Below are 23850 nucleotides of genomic sequence, written 5' to 3'. Positions count from 1 at the left end.
TGAAATTGAAAACAAAAGAATCATTCAGAAAATTAATGAAACAAGGAGTTGGTTTTTTGAAAAAATAAATTAAATAAACCATTGGCCAGACTAACGAGGAACAGAAAAGTAAATCTCTAGTAACCTCAATCAGAAATGATAAAGGGGAAATAACAACTGATCCCACAGAGATACAAGAGATCATCTCTGAATACTACCAGAAACTCTATGCCCAGAAATTTGACAATGTGAAGGAAATGGATCAATATTTGGAATCACACCCTCTCCCTAGACTCAGCCAGGAAGAAATAGAGCTCCTGAACAGACCAATTTCAAGCACTGAGATCAAAGAAACAATAAAAAACCTTCCAACCAAAAAATGCCCTGGTCTAGATGGCTTCACTCCAGAATTCTATCAAACCTTCAAGGAAGAGCTTATTCCTGTACTGCAGAAATTATTCCAAAAAATTGAGGAAGAAGGAATCTTCCCCAGCACATTCTATGAAGCAAACATCAACCTGATACCAAAACCAGGAAAAGACCCAAACAAAAAGGAGAATTTCAGACCAATCTCACTCATGAATATAGATGCAAAAATTCTCAACAAAATCCTAGCCAATAGATTACAGCTTATCATCAAAAAAGTCATTCATCATGATCAAGTAGGCTTCATCCAAGGGATGCAAGGTTGGTTTAACATATGCAAGTCCATAAACGTTATCTACCATATTAACAGAGGCAAAAATAAAGATCACATGATCCTCTCAATAGATGCAGAAAAAGCATTTGATAAAATCCAGCATCTTTTCTAATTAGAACACTAAAGAGTATAGGCATAGGTAGCACATTTCTAAAACTGATTGAAGCTATCTATGACAAACCCACAGCCAATATTTTACTGAATGGAGTAAAACTGAAAGCTTTTCCTCTTAGAACTGGAACCAGACAAGGTTGTCCTCTGTCACCTTTACTATTCAACATAGTGCTGGAAGTTCTAGCCAATACAGTTAGGCAAGACAAGGAAATCAAGGGAATCCAAATGGGAGCAGAAGAGGTCAAACTCTCCCTCTTTGCTGACGACATGATCTTACACTTAGAGAACCCCAAAGACTCAACCACAAGACTCCTAGAAGTCATCAAAAAGTACAGTAATGTTTCAGGATATAAAATCAATGTCCACAAGTCAGTAGCCTTTGTATACACCAATAACAGTCAAGATGAGAAGCTAATTAAGAACACAACTCCCCTCACCATAGTTTCAAAGAAAATGAAATACCTAGGAATATACCTAACGAAGGTGGTGAAGGACCTCTATAAAGAAAACTATGAAATCCTCAGAAAGGAAATAGCAGAGGATATTAACAAATGGAAGAACATATCATGCTCATGGATGGGAAGAATCAACATTGTTAAAATGTCTATACTTCCCAAAGCAATCTACCTATTCAATGCCATTCCTATCAAAATACCAACATCGTACTTTCAAGATTTGGAAAAAATGATTCTGCATTTTGTATGGAACTGGAAAAAACCCCGTATAGCTAAAGCAGTTCTTACTAATAAAAATAAAGCTGGGGGCATCAGCATACCAGATTTTAGTCTGTACTACAAAGCCATAGTGGTCAAGACAGCATGGTACTGGCACAAAAACAGAGACATAGACACTTGGAATCGAATTGAACACCAAGAAATGAAACTAACATCTTACAACCACCTAATCTTCGATAAACCAAACAAGAACATACCTTGGGGGAAAGACTCCCTATTCAATAAATGGTGTTGGGAGAACTGGATGTCTACATGTAAAAGGCTGAAACTGGACCCACACCTTTCCCCACTCACAAAAATTGATTCAAGATGGATAAAGGACTTAAATTTAAGGCATGAAACAATAAAAATCCTCCAAGAAAGCATAGGAAAAACACTGGAAGATAACTGGCCTGGGGAAAGACTGCATGAAGAAGACTGCCATGGCAATTGCAACAACAACAAAAATAAACAAATGGGACTTCATTAAACTGAAAAGCTTCTGTACAGCTAAGGAGACAATAACCAAAGCAAAGAGACAACCTACACAATGGGAAAGGATATTTGCATATTTTCAATCAGACAAAAGCTTGACAACTAGGATCTATAGAGAACTCAAATTAATCCACATGAAAAAAGCCAACAATCCCATGTATCAATGGGCAAGAGACATGAATAGAACTTTCTCTAAAGATGACAGACGAATGGCTAACAAACACATGAAAGAATGTTCATCATCTCTATATATTAGAGAAATGCAAATCAAAAGAACCCTGAGATATCATCTAGCCCCAGTGAGAATGGCCCACATCACAAAATCTCAAAACTGCAGATGCTGGCGTGGATGTGGAGAGAAGGGAACACTTTTACACTGCTGGTGGGACTGCAAACTAGTACAACCTTTCTGGAAGGAAGTATGGAGAAACCTCAAAGCACTCAAGCTAGACCTCCCATTTGATCCTGCAATCCCATTACTGGGCATCTACCCAGAAGGAAAGAAATCCTTTTATCATAAGGACACTTGTACTAGACTGTTTATTGCAGCTCAATTTACAATCGCCAAAATGTGGAAACAGCCTAAATGCCCACCAACCCAGGAATGGATTAACAAGCTGTGGTATATGTATACCATGGAATACTATTCAGCCATTAAAAAAAATGGAGACTTTACATCCTTCGTATTAACCTGGATGGAAGTGGAAGACATTATTCTTAGTAAAGCATCACAAGAATGGAGAAGCATGAATCCTGTGTACTCAATTTTGATATGAGGACAATTAATGACAATTAAGGTTATGGGGGGGAAGCAGAAAGAGGGACAGAGGGAGAGGGGTGGGGCCTTGGTGTGTGTCACACTTTATGGGGGCAAGACATGATTGCAAGAGGGACTTTACCTAACAATTGCAATCAGTGTAACCTGGCTTATTGTACCCTCAATGAATCCCCAACAATAAAAAATATATATATATATATATATATGTTTATAAAATATGGGAAAAAAAAGAAAAAAGAAACAATCCATAAAACCACTGGTGGGGGCTACTAAATAAATTATGAAACAGCTGTAAAATGTTCTGAGGAAGGTATTTATATATTCATATGAATCATCTCAGTAGAAAAAAGGACACATTGCCAATTATGTTAAAAATTACACAAACACACTTTCTAGTGTATGTGCAGAGTACCATGGAATGGATACACAAAAATCTAGTAACTACCACTGCTTCCATAAACAAAATGAATGGCTAGGGAACAGAACAAAAGAAAAAACATTCACTGCATATTCCTTTTTTTGCCTTTTGAATTTTGTATATTTTTGCCTATTTAAGAAAATAAACTTTAAAGTATTTTTATGAAAATGAAAAGGGTAGAAGGAGCTGGGCATACCAGGAAGTCCCAAGAAGTATGGTAAGTAGGTATTTATTATGGAAAAGGTCAAAACTTGGGAAAAGTTTCCCTGTTTTTGAGTGGGAAAATGAAATAGGCTTGAAGATTTCTATATCCAAAGATCTGATTACATTTAGAGTGTATTTTATTTCCTGTGTTCATTTCTTTTTTTTTCCCTGTGTTCATTTCTCAAATAAAATTTGTTCTCTACTACTACATATGTTTGTATTTCAGAGTCTTCATATTTTACCCCAAAGGATCGAGCAAGAAAAACAAGCTTTCTAAACTTAAAAAACTTTTACTTTGGAATTACAAGTAAATATAAACATAATTTAAGACTCACGCACTTTCACACTATAAGAATGCTATAAGAATCTTACCCTGCATACCTAACTGTAATATGAGCCTGGCTCAGCACCTGTGGCTCATACACCTGAGCTGGCAGGTTCGAATCCAGCCCGGGCCCGCCAAACATTGATGGCTGCAACCAAAAAAAAAGCTGGGCATTGTGGCGGATGCCTGTAGTCCCAGCTACATAAGAGGCAGAGACAGGAGACTCGCTTGAGCCCAGAAGTTGGAGGTTGCTGTGAGCTGTGATGCCACAGCACTCTACCCAGGGCAACAGCTTGAGGCTCTGTCTTAAAACAAACAAAAAACCCCCCAAAAAACAGTAATATGAGCCAGAAGAAGAAAGCCCCACCTCCCTGCCTTACATTTGAGTGTTGTATAATGATCCCGCACTAAACTATATCAATGCTATAATCTCAAACCTAATCTCAATCTAACCAACAGGAAATTATTCTCTGATTACAGGAACATGGACAACAATCTCAATCACTGCCGAAGGGAAATCCCAGAATACAAAAGCAGTCTGTTCTCATCAGTGATCAGGAGTTCACATGTATCAGAAATCATCCCAAGGACTCTATGCTAAATTCCTCAATCCACCATAAGTAGGAATATTAGAATATTGAAATTAAGCAAATAAAAACTGAACCACACTCACAGTTGGGCTACAAAAACTAGAATGGGCAGAGAAATGGGAAGATTTAGAGAAAAAGAATTCAATTATGTAAAAATATAATATTTCTAAACTTCTTAGAATGAGGGACCTTGGTCACCATGGGGAAAAGGAAAACTATAAAATTAGTTGTCTACAGAGCAGGTCTGTTATTAACCAGCTCAGCAAACACCTAGATTTTAATTTTGGTCATAACACTTACTTAGATATGTAAGATTGAACAAACTTCTCTGTCTCAGTTTTGTAAATAAATATAAACAAAACTCAAGACTCATGTGCTTCCACATAGGCCTGCTATAACAATCTTCTCCTGCACACCCAATAGGAGGAAAAGCCATAAAAAGAAAGCTCTACCTCCATGCCTCACACCCCTCTAAAATGGGGACAACACTTCCTACTTTGGGCAGAATTTTGTTCTTTCTTTTTTTTTTGCAGTTTTTGGCAGGGGCTGGGTTTGAACCCACCATCTCCAGTATATGGGGCTGGCACCCTACTCCTTTGAGCCACAGGTGCTGCCCTGTTCTTGTTTTTAAATAAAGATCAGACATAAAATATTTAGCGTTTGGTACACAGTAGACATACAAAGAATCAAGAGTGGCCAGGTGCAGTGGCTCATGTCTGTAATCCTAGCACTCTGTGAGTCTGAGGCATGTATAATGCCCTGAGCTCACAGGTTCGAGACCAGCCTGAGCAAGAATGAGACCCCATCTCTAAAAATAGCTGGGCATTGTGGCAGGCACCTGTAGTCCCAGCCACTAGGGAGGCTGAGGCAAGAGAATCACTTGAGCCCAAGAGTTTGAGGTTGCTGTGAGCTGTGACTCCACAGCTCTCTACTGAGGCAAACAGTAAGACTCTGTTTAAAAAAAAAAAAAAAAAAATCTCTATCAAGAGTCTAACTAGGTGATTATGTTAAAAATTTTATGTTAGGTCCAAACCTGACCAATGGCTAACAGTCATTCCTACCTTTCCTACTTAAGAGTTCAGATATTCTAAAATTCTTATAAAATTAGTCTTTCCTAAGGGAAGATTTAAATGGCATGATACCTAATGGAAGTTTCTTTTGTAAAGAACAGAGTAAAACAGTTGTTTGTGTCAGATCCTCAAGGCTAGATTTTTGGCAAAACAACAAATTATAATCTTTCTAAATTATTATCTTTAAACATTTCTCTACCCTAAAAACATATCTTTTAGGCTATAGGGCAAGATAAATTGTTAAGTTTTACTACAGCAAGCTGGTTTTTTAAAAAGGAGAGGGATGTATATTAGGTGCCAAAATCATGACTAGTAAGAACTGTGCTCTGCTTCAGAAGGATAATATCAGCAGAAGGTAGCAAAAGCTGTTGTCAAACACCCACAGTGCCCTAAAGCTGCTATTACGGGAATCCCTACCAGGGTGACTAACCTGGGAGGGGAGGCAGGACTCTGACAAGGCTAGGGTGCAGGCAGCTGCCTTCTGGGGAGCGAATCCCAGTGGATTTGACTACACTCTTCCAAGAGCATCAGAACTCAGACCAGATTAGTTAATACCATGAATTTCCACTGATTGCATTTGGGTTTTTTAGTTGGAATAATATAATACAGTGTATGATAGTAGTTAGTCTTTATACGATTATGAAAGAATTAAGAAAATTTTGTCCAGTATATTTTCCTAGAGCACATAAGTTATTTATAAGGGGTTTATCTTTATAAAAACAAAATACCCTTTGTTAAAAACATTTCTGATGTGGGGCGGCGCCTGTGGCTCAGAGGGGTAGGGCGCCGGCCCCATATGCCGGAGGTGGTGGGTTCAAACCCAGCCCCAGCCAAAAACTGAAAAAAAAAAAAAAAAAAAAAACATTTCTGATGTCTATTATTTAAATAAACACATTTGTTTAGTCAGATGTATTAAACTTCTGCTCTTCTTCTAAAAAAAAAAAACAAAACAAACCAAGTCTTTATTATTTAGAATATTTAGAATGTCACCACTTCATCAAGAATTATTTTAGGAATAGTGTAAATTGATAATATTAATTAAAAAATTTTTTTCTTTAAATAGTACTTACCTAAAATTCGGCATAATCTTCCAAACAACATAAAATAAGGACTCTGGGCTAAAGGCAGTTTGGCTGCCTTGCCATAAAGCACAGAGTGTCTTTCTAAACTCTTCTACTAAAGATCTGGAAAAGAAGGGACAATACACTTAGCATTAGTGAGAGGTTATTTCAATCCATGTCCAATTGTCTAAAATGCACAATAAATAAACTAAAACTTAAAAAGGGTTTTTTCTGAACTAAATCTGACAGCTAAGAGCATCTAAAACCCCATATAAATAGCAGTAATTATTGACAAAACTAGTTTTTCTAACCACATGGTTAACTGAGTGTGCCAAAATACTGCCATATTCCTACACTCTGAGTTACACATACACACACAAAGAAGTAGGTAAGTTACAAGCCAAATTACTCAAGAATGTACATTTTATTTATATTATTTTATTTTTTTTAGACAGAGACTCATTCTATTGCCCAGGTAGAGTGCCATGGCGTCACCCTAGCTCACAGCAACCTCAAACTCCTGGGCCCAAATGTGCCTCCTGCCTCAGCCTCCTGAGTAACTGGGACTACAGGTGCCCACCACAATGCCTAGCTGGTGTTTCTCTTTTTAGTAGAGATGGGAACTCACTTTGCTCAGGCTGGTCTCAAACCTGTGAGTTCAGGTAACTGGCCTACTTTTGCCTCCTAGAGTGCTAGGATTATAGAAGTGAGCCACCGCGCCCGGCCAAGAATGTGTATTTTAGAAACTTAAAACAGGCAATAGGCTCCCTTTCAGTCTCCTGGCCCCTCACCAGCATTCCCAGCCCCCATCTGTGCCACTCTGCTCATCTCCGCCTCAGAGCAGGTATTTCCTACTGGAATTCCTCTTGCCACTCCCAGCTCCATGTGTACAAAGCTGCTCAGGTACCACTACTGTCTGCATGCTCCCTGCTATCTGTCACTCAATATCCATTCTCTTCTCTCCTAGAAATACAACTCCCATTTTGTACTAGGCCTATGAACTCTCAGAAGAAAAAACTGTGTGTCCAAATTCTACAAAAATTTCCTAAAGTGAAAGAGTAGTCCTACATGTCCATCCCTTCTTTCTTCCTGCTGGCTGGAATGAGGGCACAGGGTGTAGCTCCAGCACTATCTCAGACTGTGGGAATGGGAGCCCCACCCTGGGGCTGGTGCAACAAAAAGCTAAAAGGAGCATGGAGACTTTCTCAGACAGCCCTAGATAGGCAACTTCTGACTATGACATGAAAAAACAAACTACAGATGTTTTAAGTCACTGTTAATTTTGGCTTTCTATACATGTAGCTAACCTGATATACCTCAACTTTAGTTTGTTGGTTAATATAACCACCATACTCTTGGATACTTGATTGGTATCTCAGAGAAACTCAACATTATCTTTCTCAAACTTTGTTATCTAGTAGGTACCTGGGATACAAATCAAACTTTTGACTTTCTAGTACCTGAACCCTCCTCTTATGTCTGGGGAATTTCTCATCTTAAGAGTCTTAGTGGGTGTCAGAGCTTGTCTCCCAGTACAAAAGCAAAAAAGGCCAGCTCCTTGCTTTATATGTCTCCTTTGCAGTCACAGCACAGGCACATAGCCTGGGTTCTTACCCATTTGAAGCAGGAGTTAGTGACACAAAGAAGCAGGGACAGTGCCAAATCCTCTCCAGGAGCAATGGCAGCAGGGAGCACCACCCAGGGTTGAGGCAACAGCCACAGTGGCAGCAGCACTGCCAGCTCCCATCTCCCACAGTGCTGGCAGCAGCACTCTGGCGCCACGCTGGCAACAGGGTCAGTGGCGACTTTACACGATGGTTCAGCTGGGTGACTAGAGATTGACTCCAGACCTGACTTTCTACCCATCCAGTAATGGTTAGCTCACCAACAGCCCTTCAATAAATTCCCTTTCTGCCGTCTGTAACTAAATCCTGAATGACACTAATGCCGCAAGCGCTTCTAATTCTTGCCTTAACTTTCCTGCACGTGTATTTTGTCCTCTTCATTTCACTGCTATCCCCTCCCCAACCCAGTAACTGTAGTGTGAGAAGTCTCTTGGGATGCAGACACTTTCCAGCTCATCCTACATGCTGCTACCAAAGGAAGCAAACACCACATGTGTGATGTCACCCCACCTGCTCCAATGGCTGGCTTCACAGTGTCACCATACTGCGGCTCCATCCACAATGCCCACCACTCAAACACGTTCTGTCCTGCTCTCCCTCAGCAACCAAGGCAGGACACAGATCCTAAGATGCCCTTTCAGAATGAGTAGGGATGGGAGGCGTGAAAGTGAGGCAGAGAAAACATTAAATATATACATAAGTCGTGGCCTTTCTGAAAAATGGCTATAAAGTCAAGATATCAAAAACGGACCCCTGGCTGGGCTCTGTGACTCATGCCAGTAATTCCAGCACTCTGAGACGCTAAGGCTCAGGAGTTTGAGATCAGCCTGAGCAAGAGTGAGACCCCGTCTCTACTAAAAACAGAAAAACTAACCAGGTGTTGTGGCAGGCACCTGTATCCCAGCTACTCAGGCTGAGGCAAGAAGGATCGCTTGAGCCCAGGAGTTTGAGGTTGTTGTGAGCTAAGACACCACAGTACTCTACCCAGGGTGACAGAGTAGACTCTATCTCAAAAAAAAAAAAAAAAACCCTTGCCATCATCATGATGTATCTTCTGAACATCAAATAAGGCAGGGGATGCGCTAAATTTGAATATGGGGTTGGTCCGTAATAATCACTTGTCCATGTTTTTCTCTCTTCATATCAACTAAAAATTGACTGAATTACCTCATAATTAATTTGCTGATTGGGATAATAAAATTAATTTGTAGACAGGCTTACTGAACTAACACTATCAGACAAATCCATTCAAATAGACTAGTGATATTCATGCTAGTCCACACCTAAAAGCTGTCACTTTTAAAGTGCCCAAAGGTGCAAAGACCCAACAAGTAGAGTATTAAATTTATCCTGCCCATTAAATAGATATATAAGAATCCCAACAATTATTAAGATTTCCAGCTAGATACAACACAATTTTTAGAAGAATTTTTTAAATGTATGTACCTATTAACTCAGATAATACAATGCAAATCACCAATGAGAGTCATGCTTTATAGCTCAAAGCCAGGAAGGACACATTCTAGTAACTCACACGTTGTTCTCCCCTTGGCTCCGGGTGTGGTATGTTCGCCTTCCTGCTGTTTTCCCATTCCTTAACTCCACAGCGGGCAGTTCTTTGAAATAACAGCAAAACTGCTCAATGTTACTATTTTAAAAGAAAGGAAAAATATTATTTAAGAAAAAGAGAACTTAATAGGTCTGTAAAGGAAGTTCTACCTATGAGTTTTCTAAATGTGATTTTTCAATTGTCTTATTTCAGCTGCACTCAGTGCAATCTCTTACACCGAGGTTCTTCACTATGTGGTTCTTCATTCACTCTACGAATTAAACAGATAACTTCGGAGAAATGAACAGAGAACTTAAAATCTATGTTCAAAAAAATCCCCAGTTTTCTCTCCATCTATATATATTGTCATCATTTCTTTCTTCTCACGGTGTTTGCTTCTAGGTATTCAATAATTTCCTTAAATAAAAACAAACCATGAAACCAGCCATACTATTTAGATACACTACCTACAATCATAAGGAGAATTCAGTAGTAACTACAATTTCTTCTCTGAGCGAGAATAAACTGAGAGGCAATACTGTCAAAGAGAGACCAAATATGGCTTCTGCTCCTTATTGGCCATATTACCTTGAAGAAGAAAATTTATTCTGGCCTTAGTACCTCATTAAAATCTAAAAGTAAACAACTTTCAAAATAATTTCTTCTACAAAATTGAGGTCAGACTTCTTGGTTATTTTATTTTTACTACTTTTCTTACATTCTGAATTTTTTTTTTTTTTTAAAGAAAGGGTCTCACTCTGTCACCTAGACTGGGGTGAAGTGGTACAGCCATAACTTAGTACAGCCTCAAACTCCTGAACTCAAGGGATCCTCCTGACTCAGCCTCCCAGATAGCTGGGATTATAGGAATGTCCCAACTTACTTTTTTCTTTTTTTTTTAAGAAATGAAGTCTTGCTGTGTTATGCAGCCTGGCATTTGGAAGATATAAACATGTCATCTAAAGACCCTGCTTTAAGAGTCAACCAATGACTGAAATAAGCTCTCTAAACAAGGTTCCCTGTAGCTCAGGGGTTTGTAAACTACAGCTCACTTGCCAAATCTAGTCCTCAGCCAGGGAACTCTCCAAATGAGTTTTACATTTTTAAGATGTTGTTTATAAAAATAGAAGCAGGAAGGGACTGTACAAGAGAGATCATGTTCTAAAAGACCATAACATTTACCATCTAGCCTTTCAAAAAGTTTGCTGACCCCTGCTCTGGTCTACTCAAGAAGCAATGAGAAATAAACAGTAACAGCAAATTATTAATTTCTACTAGGCACTGCTCTAAGCACTTTAGACAAATTATATTATTTAATCTTCTTCCCAACTACCATATGAGATAGGAACTATTATCCCAAATTTTACCAATAAGGAAACTGAGGCACAGGAAGTTAAGGTAACTTGCTGCAAGCCAGGATCTGAAACTGGAGCCTTTGTTCTGTACCTTTAACATCAGATATGTAAGCTGACTGTCACGTTACCTGAGTGACTGAAGTATGGCGTTCATGAAACATGTATTCCCCAAATTCCGAAGGCCTGTGGCACAAATGGCAGCAGTGCTTCCCTGTAAAATGGAACAAGCAGCAGCCATAAGTAACACAAGGGAAGGCTGACTGTTTCAAACCTCAAAGATAAGCAAAGGCCTTTATTTGAAACTCTAGCACCAAGCCAATGTGGAATGGGTCCTTTTATATCCAATGAATATGTCAAACAAACTCTCTAGTCTCTGCGTAAATGTCTGGATATTTTTAGAAGGCTACTTCTGATCCTGGGATTTTTCTAAACAGGAGTATCTTATTGAAAGCTTACGAGGAAATCAACATTAGTGAGTCCATGGAGTATACAGTGCAAAATAGAAACCCCAGGAAAATCCTTAAAAGAAATAACATTTAGGGATTTAATGCCTTTGAGTCTATTAAAATAGAAACTGAAAAACATAGTATTTGTCCCAAGTATTTCTGTCCCCAAACTTCTAACCTTCAGCCATGCATAAATAAATGACTAATATATGTCTTCTTAGCAATGAGGTAGGAACCTTATAATTCTATCTGAACTTAAAAGACGTGGTCTTAAAGTCTAAAGCTTGGTTTTCTGGTTAAAAAGACATTAGGAACAAACCGCTTTCTAAAGCAGAAGAGCACAGTGGTAACTCTGATGGGAAGAAGGCACTGACAGACGGCCTCACTGGGGTCACATGAGAGTCATTAGTACAAGTGGCAAACATTTGTAAAATACCCCAAGCCCAAGACATACATTTATAACAGTTTTTGATGAGTAACAGTATCAAGAGTTGTAACAAAACAGTGATCAGATTTCGACTAACTCTGATAGTTGAATAAATTTTAATTACTTACATTTACTTTTAATAACTTGCTGTTTAGTGATGAGTTTTCCACAAGTTTTCTTTTCCTATGCCTGTCAGCTATGAAAGCTGCGCTATTAAAACACAAACAGTGAATTAATACATACGTGCTACACAGCAGGCTAAAGAATAAAGCTGAGCTGCCCTCACTGTCTAGAGCATTGAGCATGGCCTGGCTGCCTAGTCAGGCCATGAAATGACCAGTTAGATCCAGTGTGGACAAGTATTTGAAGTTAACTGAAAAGTTCCACTTCCTTGGAAATCCCCCCTGCTCCCAGCAAAGCTGGCCAGATAGAATGGCCTGTGCTCACAATAACATCTACATGTCAACTGCCAAAATAAATTAGATGGCACTTAATGATTTGGGGTGATTTAAACAGATTTCACTGGAGTCAGCAGTCATTCCACAGGGCCATGCTTCTATCCACTGCAGCTTCAAAGGCACTGTTAGTTAAGTTTCTGTTAATCACTTCAGTTTAGGGTCCATTGAGTTTTATCTGAATGAACTATTTGACTACAGCAAGAAAAGTCTATTCACATAAATACTTTAATTTCCTTATGATAACACAGTATGCACAGCTCCTTATAATTTCAAGTGGTATATATCCTGCCCCTAACAAAAAAAGGAAAGGAATACACTCAGATCCAGTGCTACTGTATAGATGCACAGTGGGCAATATGATAATTAAATCGAATTTCCCTTAAAAATAATGCATAAATCTTAGTGTGTATAATCAGTCCTCATAACAGTGTTAACAAGAATTTTCTAACTCCAAAGGTTATTGTGATCATATATCATTTTCTGCACTTTTCTTACACCTCTAAAAATTCCCCTTGCAAATAAATGGAATAGCTTATGAACTGGTGGGTAAAAATTTTCAAAAAAGGCTCTGGGATCCTTAGATATGGCTTATGACAAATGTTAAATGAAATAAAGGCACGGCTATAACCGTTAACTATGGGGAAAGTTTCAGACATCCAAACCCAAGGTTTATTTTATCAATGTTTCAATCGCATTAAAAGCACAATGAAGTTATGAAACTCACAGATAAAAATCCCATTCTAAAAATTCTAAAGACCCCTCAATCCCACTCTACCCCCCTTCCCCCAAGACCTCCTACTTACTTTTCCAAGTTCTGTAAGTGTTCTCTGACTTTCTGTACCAGTCCCAGCTTGGTGTCATTAACTACAAAATCATCACAGCGATAACTGCAAGGAAAATATTAATCAACGTATATAAAGAGCTTGAGGAAACCACAGTAATGAAAAAACTGAGAGCCCTGGCTGCTGCCAAGATGATCACATGGCTCTGCAGGCAGTTCCTGCTGGTGGTAAGTTTAAAGAGGACTTGGAATCCACAGTGGAATGTTTTTTGAGAGCCTTCTTAAAAAGCCACGTAGGCAATGAACACTAGCTTCTTTTCACGTTTTTATTCAAAAGCTCCTCAGTCTTTCCTTTGAAAATGCAATAAGCTGCTACATGTATTACAGTCTTTTTAGCAGCGCATAATATATGGAAAGTGAAATAAAAAGCACCAGTTCTTTTCATGTAACATTAAGCCTAAAGCTTTATGGTGACACTTTCCAACCCAAATTAACAGAGAATTTGGGGGAGGGGAAAATGAAAAGCAAAGCAGGGAAAGAAGGGTAATTAACCTGTAAAGATATGTGAACAGAAAAACTAAAGTTAAAGCTGTATACTTAAAACAATTTAATTAAAATAAACTGAATTCCAAAAAATAAAATAAAATAAATTGAATTCAGAGGAGTTGTAAAGAATGAATCTTTCATTTTGAGGTGTCAGAAAACACAACTATGGGGCGGCGCCTGTGGTTCAGTCGGTAGGGCGCCGGCCCCATATACCGAGGGTGACGGGTTCAAACCCAGCCCCGGCCAAACTGCAACCAAAAAATAGCCGGGCGTTGTGGCAGGCGCCTGTAGTCCCAGCTACTTGGGAGGCTGAGGCAAGAGAATTGCTGAAGCCCAGGAGTTGGAGGTTGCTGTGAGCTGTGTGAGGCCATGGCACTCTACCGAGGGCCATAAAGTGAAACTCTGTCTCTACAAAAAAAAAAAAAAAAAGAAAGAAAACACAACTATGAAACAGTGGTTGTATCTTTCAGGAAACTGATAAATACTTTGAAGAAAAATGTTCAAGATATCTTTTAAAACTGATGTTACTGTGCGTGAGTTTTAGCAAGTCAATTATAAAGTAATATAAGGAATCGCACATAATAAACTTTACCTTCTACATTAGCATTTAATTTTTTCTTGGGATAAGGCCGATTTTAACAAAAACAACTTGGCCAGCGCCTGTAGCTCAAGCAGCTGGGGGCCAGACACATACACTGAAGCTGGAAGATTCAAATCCAGGCTGGGTTCTGCCAAACAACGACAACCACAATCAAAAAATAGCCTGGTTCGGGGCGGCGCCTGTGGCTCAGCGGGTAGGGCGCCGGCCCCACATGCCAAGGGTGGTGGGTTCAAACCCGGCCCCGGCCAAACTGCAACAACAAAAAAAAATAGCCGGGCGTTGTGGCGGGCGCCTGTAATCCCAGCTACTTGGGAGGCTGAGGCAAGAGAATCGCCTAAGCCTAGGAGTTGGAGGTTGCTGTGAGCTGTGTGAGGCCATGGCACTCTACCAAGGGCGATAAAGTGAGACTCTGTCTCTACAAAAAAAAAAAAATAGCCTGGTGTTGTGGCGGGCACCTGTAGTCGCAGCTACTTGGGAGGCTGAGGCAAGAGAATCACTTAAGCCCAAGAGCTGGAGATTGCTGTGACCTGTGATGTCACGGCCCTCTACCCAGGGTGACAGCTTGAGACTTTGTCTCAAAAAAAAAAAAAAAAAACCAACTTAAAAACTAGCACTAAAATATTCCTTTGAATGTGCAGCTTTGTATAAAACCATTTGTTATTAACTTCCAAAGAATAATGAAAGTAACACTACCATTCTGAGCAAACGAAATTTTGAAAGCACAGCAATCAGTAACAATCAGGCCATCTCTGGCAGAATCCAAGAAAAAAATTTCTTATATATCTGAAACCAGTCTATTTTGAAAAAAGAGAAAGGGATAGGAGAAAGTTTAAAAAAAAAAGAAACAAAAAAACAAAGAAAAATATTACACACAAAAGCATGACTGTGTCTTTTATTCAAATTTATTCACAAAAATTTTAAGTGGATGCTTCTGAAAACTTTAATGACAATGTCATATATGTAATTACTGAATACACCCTGTTAACTGACCACCATGCTGTCAATCAAGATTTTTCTAAGGAGTTCTCTTATGCCCCAGGGTCAATTTCTAACATTTCTACAAATAACAAAAGCAATCTTTTACATTCTGGACCATTTTTCTATTATCGAAGTGCCACTGGCAAGAGAATAATTTTTTACTGCTTTTGTAACAAACACATGAATTAGTGAAAAGGTTTAATTCTTTGCTCCCTCTCAGCATAAATGTTAAAAGGCTAAGACCTACTTTGTAAATTTGGGCTTAAGGCACTGGATAACCCCATGAACCTTAAGCACTCACTGAAGAATGAAACTACATTGTTACTCAATTTTATTTCCTGCTTACATTTTCATTTTATATTTGCATAAATTTATGCTTGCAGTTCAAATAAAACAATAATCAGTGTCCAAAATAAAAGCAATTCTAAATGCTAGTGTTTATAAGGGAAACAAAGTCTAACAGCAAATTCAGATCACTTTACACACATTTACAGGATGCTGTTATCTACTGAGAAGTATACCCCTAACTGACACGAAAAAAGAAAAGGTTGTTTTAGCTCGGCGCCTGTTACAGTGCCGGCCACATGCACCAAGGGTGGCGGGTTCAAACGTGACCTGGGCCAGCTAAGCAACAATGACAACTAACTGCAACAAAAAAAAATGGCTGGGCGTTGTGGCTGGTGCCTGTAGTCCCACCTACTTAGGAGGCTGAGGCAAGAGAATTGCTACGCACAAGAGTTTGAAGTTGCTGTGAGCTATAATGCCACAGCAGTCTACCCAGGGTGACAGCTTAAGACTCCGTCTCCAAAAAGAAAAAGGAAAGGCTCGACACCTGTAGCTCAAGCAGCTAAGGCACCAGACACCTACACCAGAGGTGGCAGGTTCAAATCCAGCCTGGGTCTGCCAAACAACGACAACTACAACCAAAAAATAGCCAGGCGTTGTGGCGGGTGCCTGTAGGGAGGCTGAGGCAAGAGAATAGCTTAAGCCCAAGAGTGAGGTTGCTGTGAGCTGTGATGCCATAGTACTCTACCGCGGGCGACAGCTTGAGGCTCTGTCTCAAAACAAAAAAATTCAATAATTGATTTATTTCTTTTTTTTTTTTTTTTTTTTTTTTTTGGCCGGGGCTGGGCTTGAACCCGCCACCTCCGGCATATGGGACCGGCGCCCTACCCGTTGAGCCACAGGCGCCGCCCTGATTTATTTCTTATTAAGGAAATTCTTTTTGGTATGACATGGACTCAGCCTAGGATATAAAATTACTTTATATTGGGTGGCGCCTGTGGCTCAAGGAGTAGGGTGCCGGTCCCATATGCCAGAGGTGGTGGGTTCAAACCCAGCCTCGGCCAAAAACCACAAAAAAAAAAAAAAAAAAAAAAAGAAAAGGAAAAAATTACTTTATATTTATTAAAGAAACATTTTCATATATTGACATACAGACTTATTTATGACCTTGCTCTGTTAATCTGGATCAATTGGTTGTACTTACTTTACCTTGTCTAAACTTTCATCACCTAAGAAAATAAGTTGTTTTAGAGTCCAAAGCTGCACTAATATGACTATTGTAACTAAGGAGCTAAATTTTAATCCTTAAAAATTTTAATTAAGTTTTTATTTAATAACTGAAATAGTATAGAATCTTTTTCAATTAAATACAACTTTGCAGTTGACAGACCATATGTTGTTCTTATATTTTGTTTTTATTATTAAATTATTTACAATAGGGCAGGGCATGGTGGCTGCTGGGAGGCTGGCACTCTGGGAGGCTGACGCAGGTGGATTGCCTGAGCTTACAAGTTCCAGACCAGCCTTAGCAACAGTGAGACCCCCATCTCCACTAAAAATAGAAAAACTGAGGGAAGAGGATCACTTGAGCCCAAGAGTTGGAAGTTGCTGTGAACTATGACGCCATGGCACTCTACAAAGCGCAACAGCTGGAGACTCTGTCTCAAAATCAATCAATCAATTAATTAATTACTTAATTAAATAAAATAAAAAGAGATACATGGCAGTGCACAGTTGGGTATATGTGTCATTTCTAGCCTTACACAAAAGCATTAGCGCCAATCTAATCTATGTCAAGAAAAAGTGACTCAGTTAAAATGATTTCACGCAGTAATGTAGCATAGATTCATAAAGACAACTTGAGTTACAGTGAAACCTATTTAAATCATAAATGGTAATTAAAGTGAAATACTTATTTTAATACAAATAAAATCATTTTTCTAGCGCAAAAGAATAGAAAAATATTTAATTTTCAAATGAAGGTCTAACAAGCTATAAAATGGCTTAGATTCTTGCTCAAGATAGAAAATAGGCAGTTAATAAAATTGTTCAGAATATATGTGCAAATACTATCTCTAATAATGTTTATATTGATCATATGCTGACATAATATTTAGCATGAAAAATTTAGATGAAAAATTCAATTATTTCAGTTAAGAAAATTAATTACATTTTTAAATTATGAAGAAGAGATTAAAAAGGATTATTTTACAAAAAGTGAAAGATCTTCAACTGAACTCCCACCATGCAACTGTCAGTAAATAAAAGACCTTGCTAACATTAAAGATCAATCAAGTCACATTTGAAAAATTCCAAGTACTTTTATTTTTAGTTTTAGATGAGTTTTACAAGAAATACTGTCCAACTAATATTTTGATGTCTCAGAACTTCCAAATTTACAAAAGAAATGCCTTCATCTGTTTGTAATCTTTAAAAAAATGATATCCTATAGACATTTTTTAATATTTTTCTATCACCATCAGTCATGAAAAGGCTAGTTTCTATCAAAACACTGTTCAATCAAAAATCTAGATATATTGGATTCACCTTATTACTGTGTTCTACAATGTCACACATATTGCAAGTAACTGTACCCTGAGACAGACTGTATCATGGAGGCAGTTAATAAAATTGTTCAGCATGTATGTGCAAATGCTACAAATCACCACATGTATATGAAAACTGTTGAAAGAGGAGACAATGAACTGAATGACAGCACGTTATTTAGCCAGTGAGTCGTGAAGTTTTACAAAGATTTACTGTACTGTTAACTCTAATTCAAGACTTTTGAAAAAAAAAAAAAAAGCTTGCTAATATTCAACAAAGAGTAAACCAGAAATCAATTTTTAGAAATCTCAGTGTGCTTTACATTTTCCCCCCATATCACAATGCATATGAATGAGCTAAATTTGAAGATCCGAGGAGGAAGTAAGTGTGTAACCTAGCTAGACAGGTACGAGAATTTATGTTTAAAATTGAAGTTTTTAAGAATACAAAATAATGATTGCACACGTTTTTCTTTTTTTTTTTTTTTTTTTTTTTGCAGTCTTTGGCCAGGGCTGGGTTTGAACCCGCCACCTCCAGCATATGGGGCCAGCGCCCTATTCCTTTGAGCCACAGGCACTGCCCGATTGCACACGTTTTTCAACTTGAATTAACATACAACAGAGATAGTATTATGTAAACTGAGTACAAAACCTATGAGAAAAATTCAAAGAATACTTTGCTGAAAAACTAGAGTCCATTTTCAGTATATACAATTTGATATACAATTTGAATTTCATGTTGACAATACTATCACAAGACTTAATGGATTTACTTAACTTGGACAGATATTTTGAAACTTACATGTTTTTACTTCTGAGTCAAATCAATTGTTCTTAAAAAATTAGTCAGTTTTGTCAATACTGGTACAAATATTAGAGAAAAATGATTTTACTGAAAAACTTCTAACAATGTTTAGAATTCATAACTGCCAAGATGTGAAAACAACCCAAGTGCCCATCAGTCCATGAACGGATTATTAAACTATGGTATATGTATTTAATGAAATAGTATTCAGCCATAAAAAGATGGAGACTTTACATCTTTTATATTTACCTGGATAGAGTCAGAAAATATTGTTTAATAAAGCACTACAAGAATGGAAAAGTATCCAATGTACTCAATACTAATACGAAGCCACTAGACAAACTAATACATGCCCATTCAAGAGAAAAAACTCAATTCAGGGCGGTGCCTGTGGCTCAAGGAGTAGGGCACTGGTCCCATATGCCAGAGGTGGTGGGTTCAAACCCAGCCCCGGCCAAAAAAAAAGAAAAAAAAAAAAAAACTCAATTCAATTCAAGTTGGAGGAGGTGGGGGAGAGGTGAGGAAAGAGGGGAAATGATGTACTCCCACCTAATGGGCACAATGTAAGGGCCCACTTTACAGTGTTATGGCACACCTCCTGGGTGCAGGACACAACTACAACAGGGACCTTACCTAACACATGCAAACAATGTAACCTAATCATTTGTACCCTCATATTAATCTGAAATTAAAAAAAAAAGTTTAGAACAGTTTTTAACAGTTACTTTAAATGCATATCAAATATTCTGATGAAAATTGAGCCTCTGAATTGAGATGTCCTATAAAATATAAGTTGTTTCATATAAACAGAATACAAACTATCTCTAATAATGTTTATAGTAATTATATGCTGACATGATATATCTTGGATATATTGGGTCAAATAAAATATACAATTAAAATTAAATTCATCTGTTTCTTTTTGCTTTACTTTTAATATGGTTACTAGAATATTTAAAATTACATATGTAACTTGTATTATTTCTGTTATATCGCACTGCTATATAGGGCATATAGAGTATCTCAGACACTACCTGCTCTAAAATCCTGTAATATTACCTAGTACTATAAAGAAGTAAGAAATGTAACTTTATTGAACTATTAAGAACTCAATTTGTTTATTTTAGATTTGGTTTCACCAGTTTAAAAAAGGATATTTTTAAGTTTTTAAAGCTGTCTTTATTTATTTATTTATTTTGAGACGAAGTCTCACTCTATCACCCTGGGTAGAATGCCGTGGCGTCATAGCTCACAGCAACCTCAAACTCTTGCCTCAGCCTCCCGAGTAGCCGGGACTACAGGCGCCTGCCTCAACACCTGGCTGTTTTTTAGAGACAGGGTCTTGATCTTGCTCACGTTGATCTTGAACTCCTGAGCTTAAGTAATCCACTCACCTCGGCTTCCCAGCTGTCTCTATTTCTGAAGAGCCAATTCTAACTGCTTCTATAGTCACTGAGAGAGACACTTACTTTTAGGATATAACTTTTGTACTGTTTGAATTCACCACACTATATTAAGTATTATTTTACTTACTTACCAGCTTCCTAGGTCAAAAGTTCTAAGAATGAGAGTGCCTGGCATGTGGCAGAAAATCAAATGTTTCCTTCTTTAGCATAACCACTAGCCTCACGGCACACTCCTCTCCAGATACCTACATTCCCTGGTTTGATTTCTTCTTCCTCCCTGGCCCAGAGGTAAGAAGAAAATAAGTGGCAAATGTGTTTAAATATTACCTGGTGCTTTAGTCTTCAGATATGACTGCTTTCAAAATGAAAATTATCCCAGTAATACGTGTTCGTGACTTGTGTTAAAAAGTTCCCAGGCAAATAGACAAGACTTACAGTAAGTTAGTTCTAAAACCTCTTCTCGTTTTATAATTGTATTGAAGCTACTTGGTCAGAATTATGCTACTTCTACCACCTGAAAAAAAATTTAGCCACTCTTCTTAATTTTCCCTTCTTGAATTTCTTGAATGAGAAATTCAAAAATGTACATAACTTACAGGTTGTATTTCTAAACTTACAGATTTGTCCTCTGAAACTTGGAATGCATTTCTCATTTTGAAATAAACATTATAAAATATGGTTAAAAGCCCGAGGTGAAAATACACATTTCCCAAAATGCAGCTACAATATGTAGCACATGAACAGCTCTGCTCTCCTTTCTTCTGTAAATACATACTACTGACACTAAGAAACTGTGACAGGAGGAACCTGGGCAGGATTCAGACAACTTGATCAGTTTCACTAGGTGAGACGGTCTGGGGATTACCATCTCTTCACATACACAGGACTTCATATGTTAAGCAAACAGAAAACAGGGATTACCAGATAATATAACCAACCTTTAGTCTATACAGGTAAAACTCAAGTTTTTATTTAGTGATTTTAGGTGCATTCTTCAAGTAAAAGTGAACTTTATTTCCAATAGACTACTCAGATAAGCACAAAGATTCGTTTCTATACTTAGTAGAAAGAATATTTAATAAAAATTAATTGAACATTAAAAAATTTAGAAGTCACATTAGGCAACATATTAGAAATGTTAGATAGAAAATAGGACATAAAAAAAGGAAGGTAAGAAGATGGGTGTCTTCTAAGACCTAAGGCAAGTAACGTTATCATCTTGGCTATGTAAAGATGTCTTTTAAGCCAATAGTTAATAAATTACCAATTAAATGTACAATATGGTATAATATGCATACTGCTGTTAAGAAGAGTATACAGCTAATTTCGCTACCATGCAATGAAAGAACATACATAAGGACCAAGTAAATTTGATCAAAAAAAAAAAGCATGTTACAACTCCAACCAAAAAATAGCCAGGCATGGTGGCTGGCACCTGTAGTCCCAGCTACTTGGGAGGCTGAGGCAAGAGAATTGTTTAAGCCCAAGAGTGTGAGGTTGCTGTGCTGTGACGCCACAGCACTCTACCAAGGGCGACATAGTGAGACTCTGTCTCCAAAAAAAAAAGGGCAGATAAAAGAACAAAATCTCAGCTTAAGTTATTTTCAATTCTGTTTACTCCAACAAACAGCAAAAATGAAACTAATTTTTTCTTTACATTTATTCCTTATGTGTACTTTTATATTTTGATTAATTTCTAATGTATAGTACCTAAGCATGCCTAATCCCTGTTACTTTTCTATAATCTCTCCAAAACCTTTTCTCCTCTTTTTGAATACCACTCTATTCTATACTTAGTATTCCCTTCAGCATATCTTTCTTCCCTCTCCCTTATACAGTAGCTTTCAAATCCATCCGTAACCAAATTAAGCTATAATATTTGGTCTCCATAATGTCAGCTTGGCCTAGATTTTTTTTCTTTCCTACCCTTTTCTCCCAATCTTCCCTTTCATTTCAGTGTTATTGGCTCTACTTTTAGACTTAAGCTTTCATTCCATATACTATCCCCCAATTATCTTACCCCTCAGTATTTTCCATTTTACACCATTAACTTAGCTGTCTATTCCTCATTTGGTCATCTCCATGTTTATTTTCTTTCCCCCTTCTCCAAAAATGAAAACATGCAGCATGGCTCAATTTTTTTTTTTTTTTTTTTTTTTTTTAGAGACAGAATCTCACTTTGTCACCCTCGGTAGGTGCCATGGCATCACAGCTCACAGCAACCTCCAACACCTGGGCTTAGGGTACTCTCTTGCCTTAGCCTCCTGAGTAGCTGGGACTACAGGTGCCCGCCATAACGCCCGGCCCTTTTTTGTTGCAGTTTGGCCGGGGCCAGGTTCAAACCCGCCACCCTGGGGGTATGTAGGGCCAGTGCCCTACTCACTGAGCCACAGGTGCCGCCCTAGCTCAGTAATTTTCTTATCCTAGGATTTAATGTGGGTTTACTTCCTTTAAAAAATTCTAACTTTAGGAAACACTTGTTTCCTTCCTGTTTCTACCCTGCACTACATGTCCCCTCTAATTCTAAGAGATAAAGCATCTTTATTCTAAAGATAAACAGTTTAAAAAGAAGTCTTTAAACTGTTTTCATCAGGCTCCTAATCAAGTTAAAAAATTAACCACACCTCCTCCCTTTCTCTGCCATTGTGGTGTGTGCAACTGACTCCGTTTCTCGCCATGTCTTCTCACAAGACTTTCAGAATCAAGTGATTTCTAATCAAGAAACAAAAGCAAAACCATCCCATTCCCCAGTGGATTTGAATGAAAACTGGTAATAAAATGAGGTACAACTCAAAGAGGAGACATTGGAGTCTTGGTAGAGTGCTATGGTATCATTGCTCACAGCAACCTCAAACTCTTGGGCTCAATTTTGTTTTTTTTTAGTAGAGATGGGGGCCTCACTGTTACTCAGGCTGGTCTCTAACTCATGAGCTCAAGTGATCCACCCACCTTGGCCTCCCAGAGTGCTAGGATTACAGGCATGAGTCACCGCGCCCACCCTCTCATACTAATAGAAACTATTAAACTAATTTCTCAAAGTACACTACACATATAGTACAGGTTCTAAATAATTAAGAGTGGATATAAAGGGCGGCGCCTGTGGCTCAGTCGGTGGGGCGCCGGCCCCATATACCGAGGGTGGCAGGTTCAAACCCGGCCCCGGCCAAACTGCAACCAAAAAAAAAAATAGCCGGGCGTCGTGGCGGGCGCCTGTAGTCCCAGCTACTCGGGAGGCTGAGGCAAGAGAATCGCTTAAGCTCAGGAGTTGGAGGTTGCTGTGAGCTGTGTGAGGCCACGGCACTCTACCGAGGGCCATAAAGTGAGACTCTGTCTCTACAAAAAAAAAAAAAAAAAAAAGAGTGGATATAAATTTATACCTCCTATAGTCTTCCCAATAATTTTTAAACACTTGTCTAACTTAGCACATCTATTAGTTAATAGATGCCAATAATTTATCTCGTATGATGCGCTCAGAGTAGGAAAGTGTGTCCATTTGCCTTTCCCTTGGCCATCAGTGGTTTACATTATTATCTTTCAGAGATTTTTTGGAAAAATCTTTAAGAATATGCGTCCGTTTGGCTAAACAACTTAATAT

General features: G+C 38.2%; 1 protein-coding gene and 1 long non-coding RNA gene across 4 annotated transcripts in view; one reads left to right on the top strand and one right to left on the bottom strand.

The window, feature by feature from the left end:
* The window catches only part of LOC128589167 (uncharacterized), a 37340-nt gene extending 26247 nt beyond the window's left edge, over window positions 1–11093 (top strand). Inside the window, exon 4 of the long non-coding RNA XR_008380859.1 lies at window positions 9835–11093. This is a non-coding gene — a long non-coding RNA (uncharacterized LOC128589167). The remainder of the gene's footprint in view (window positions 1–9834) is intronic.
* The window catches only part of USP3 (ubiquitin specific peptidase 3), a 105197-nt gene that overhangs the window by 28735 nt on the left and 52612 nt on the right, over window positions 1–23850 (bottom strand). For all 3 annotated transcript variants that reach the window (XM_053596074.1, XM_053596073.1, XM_053596075.1), the window contains exons 4-8: window positions 13111–13194; window positions 11978–12059; window positions 11105–11187; window positions 9607–9720; window positions 6457–6570 (exon numbers count right to left, since the gene is read on the bottom strand). In XM_053596074.1, the coding sequence (XP_053452049.1) occupies window positions 6457–6570; window positions 9607–9720; window positions 11105–11187; window positions 11978–12059; window positions 13111–13194 (477 nt within the window). The remainder of the gene's footprint in view (window positions 1–6456; window positions 6571–9606; window positions 9721–11104; window positions 11188–11977; window positions 12060–13110; window positions 13195–23850) is intronic.

Source organism: Nycticebus coucang, chromosome 6 (genome assembly GCF_027406575.1).
Source record: "Nycticebus coucang isolate mNycCou1 chromosome 6, mNycCou1.pri, whole genome shotgun sequence".
NCBI lineage: Eukaryota > Metazoa > Chordata > Mammalia > Primates > Lorisidae > Nycticebus > Nycticebus coucang.
The sequence above is the reverse complement of the archived record's forward strand: the minus strand, read 5'-3'. Positions and strand labels throughout refer to the sequence as shown.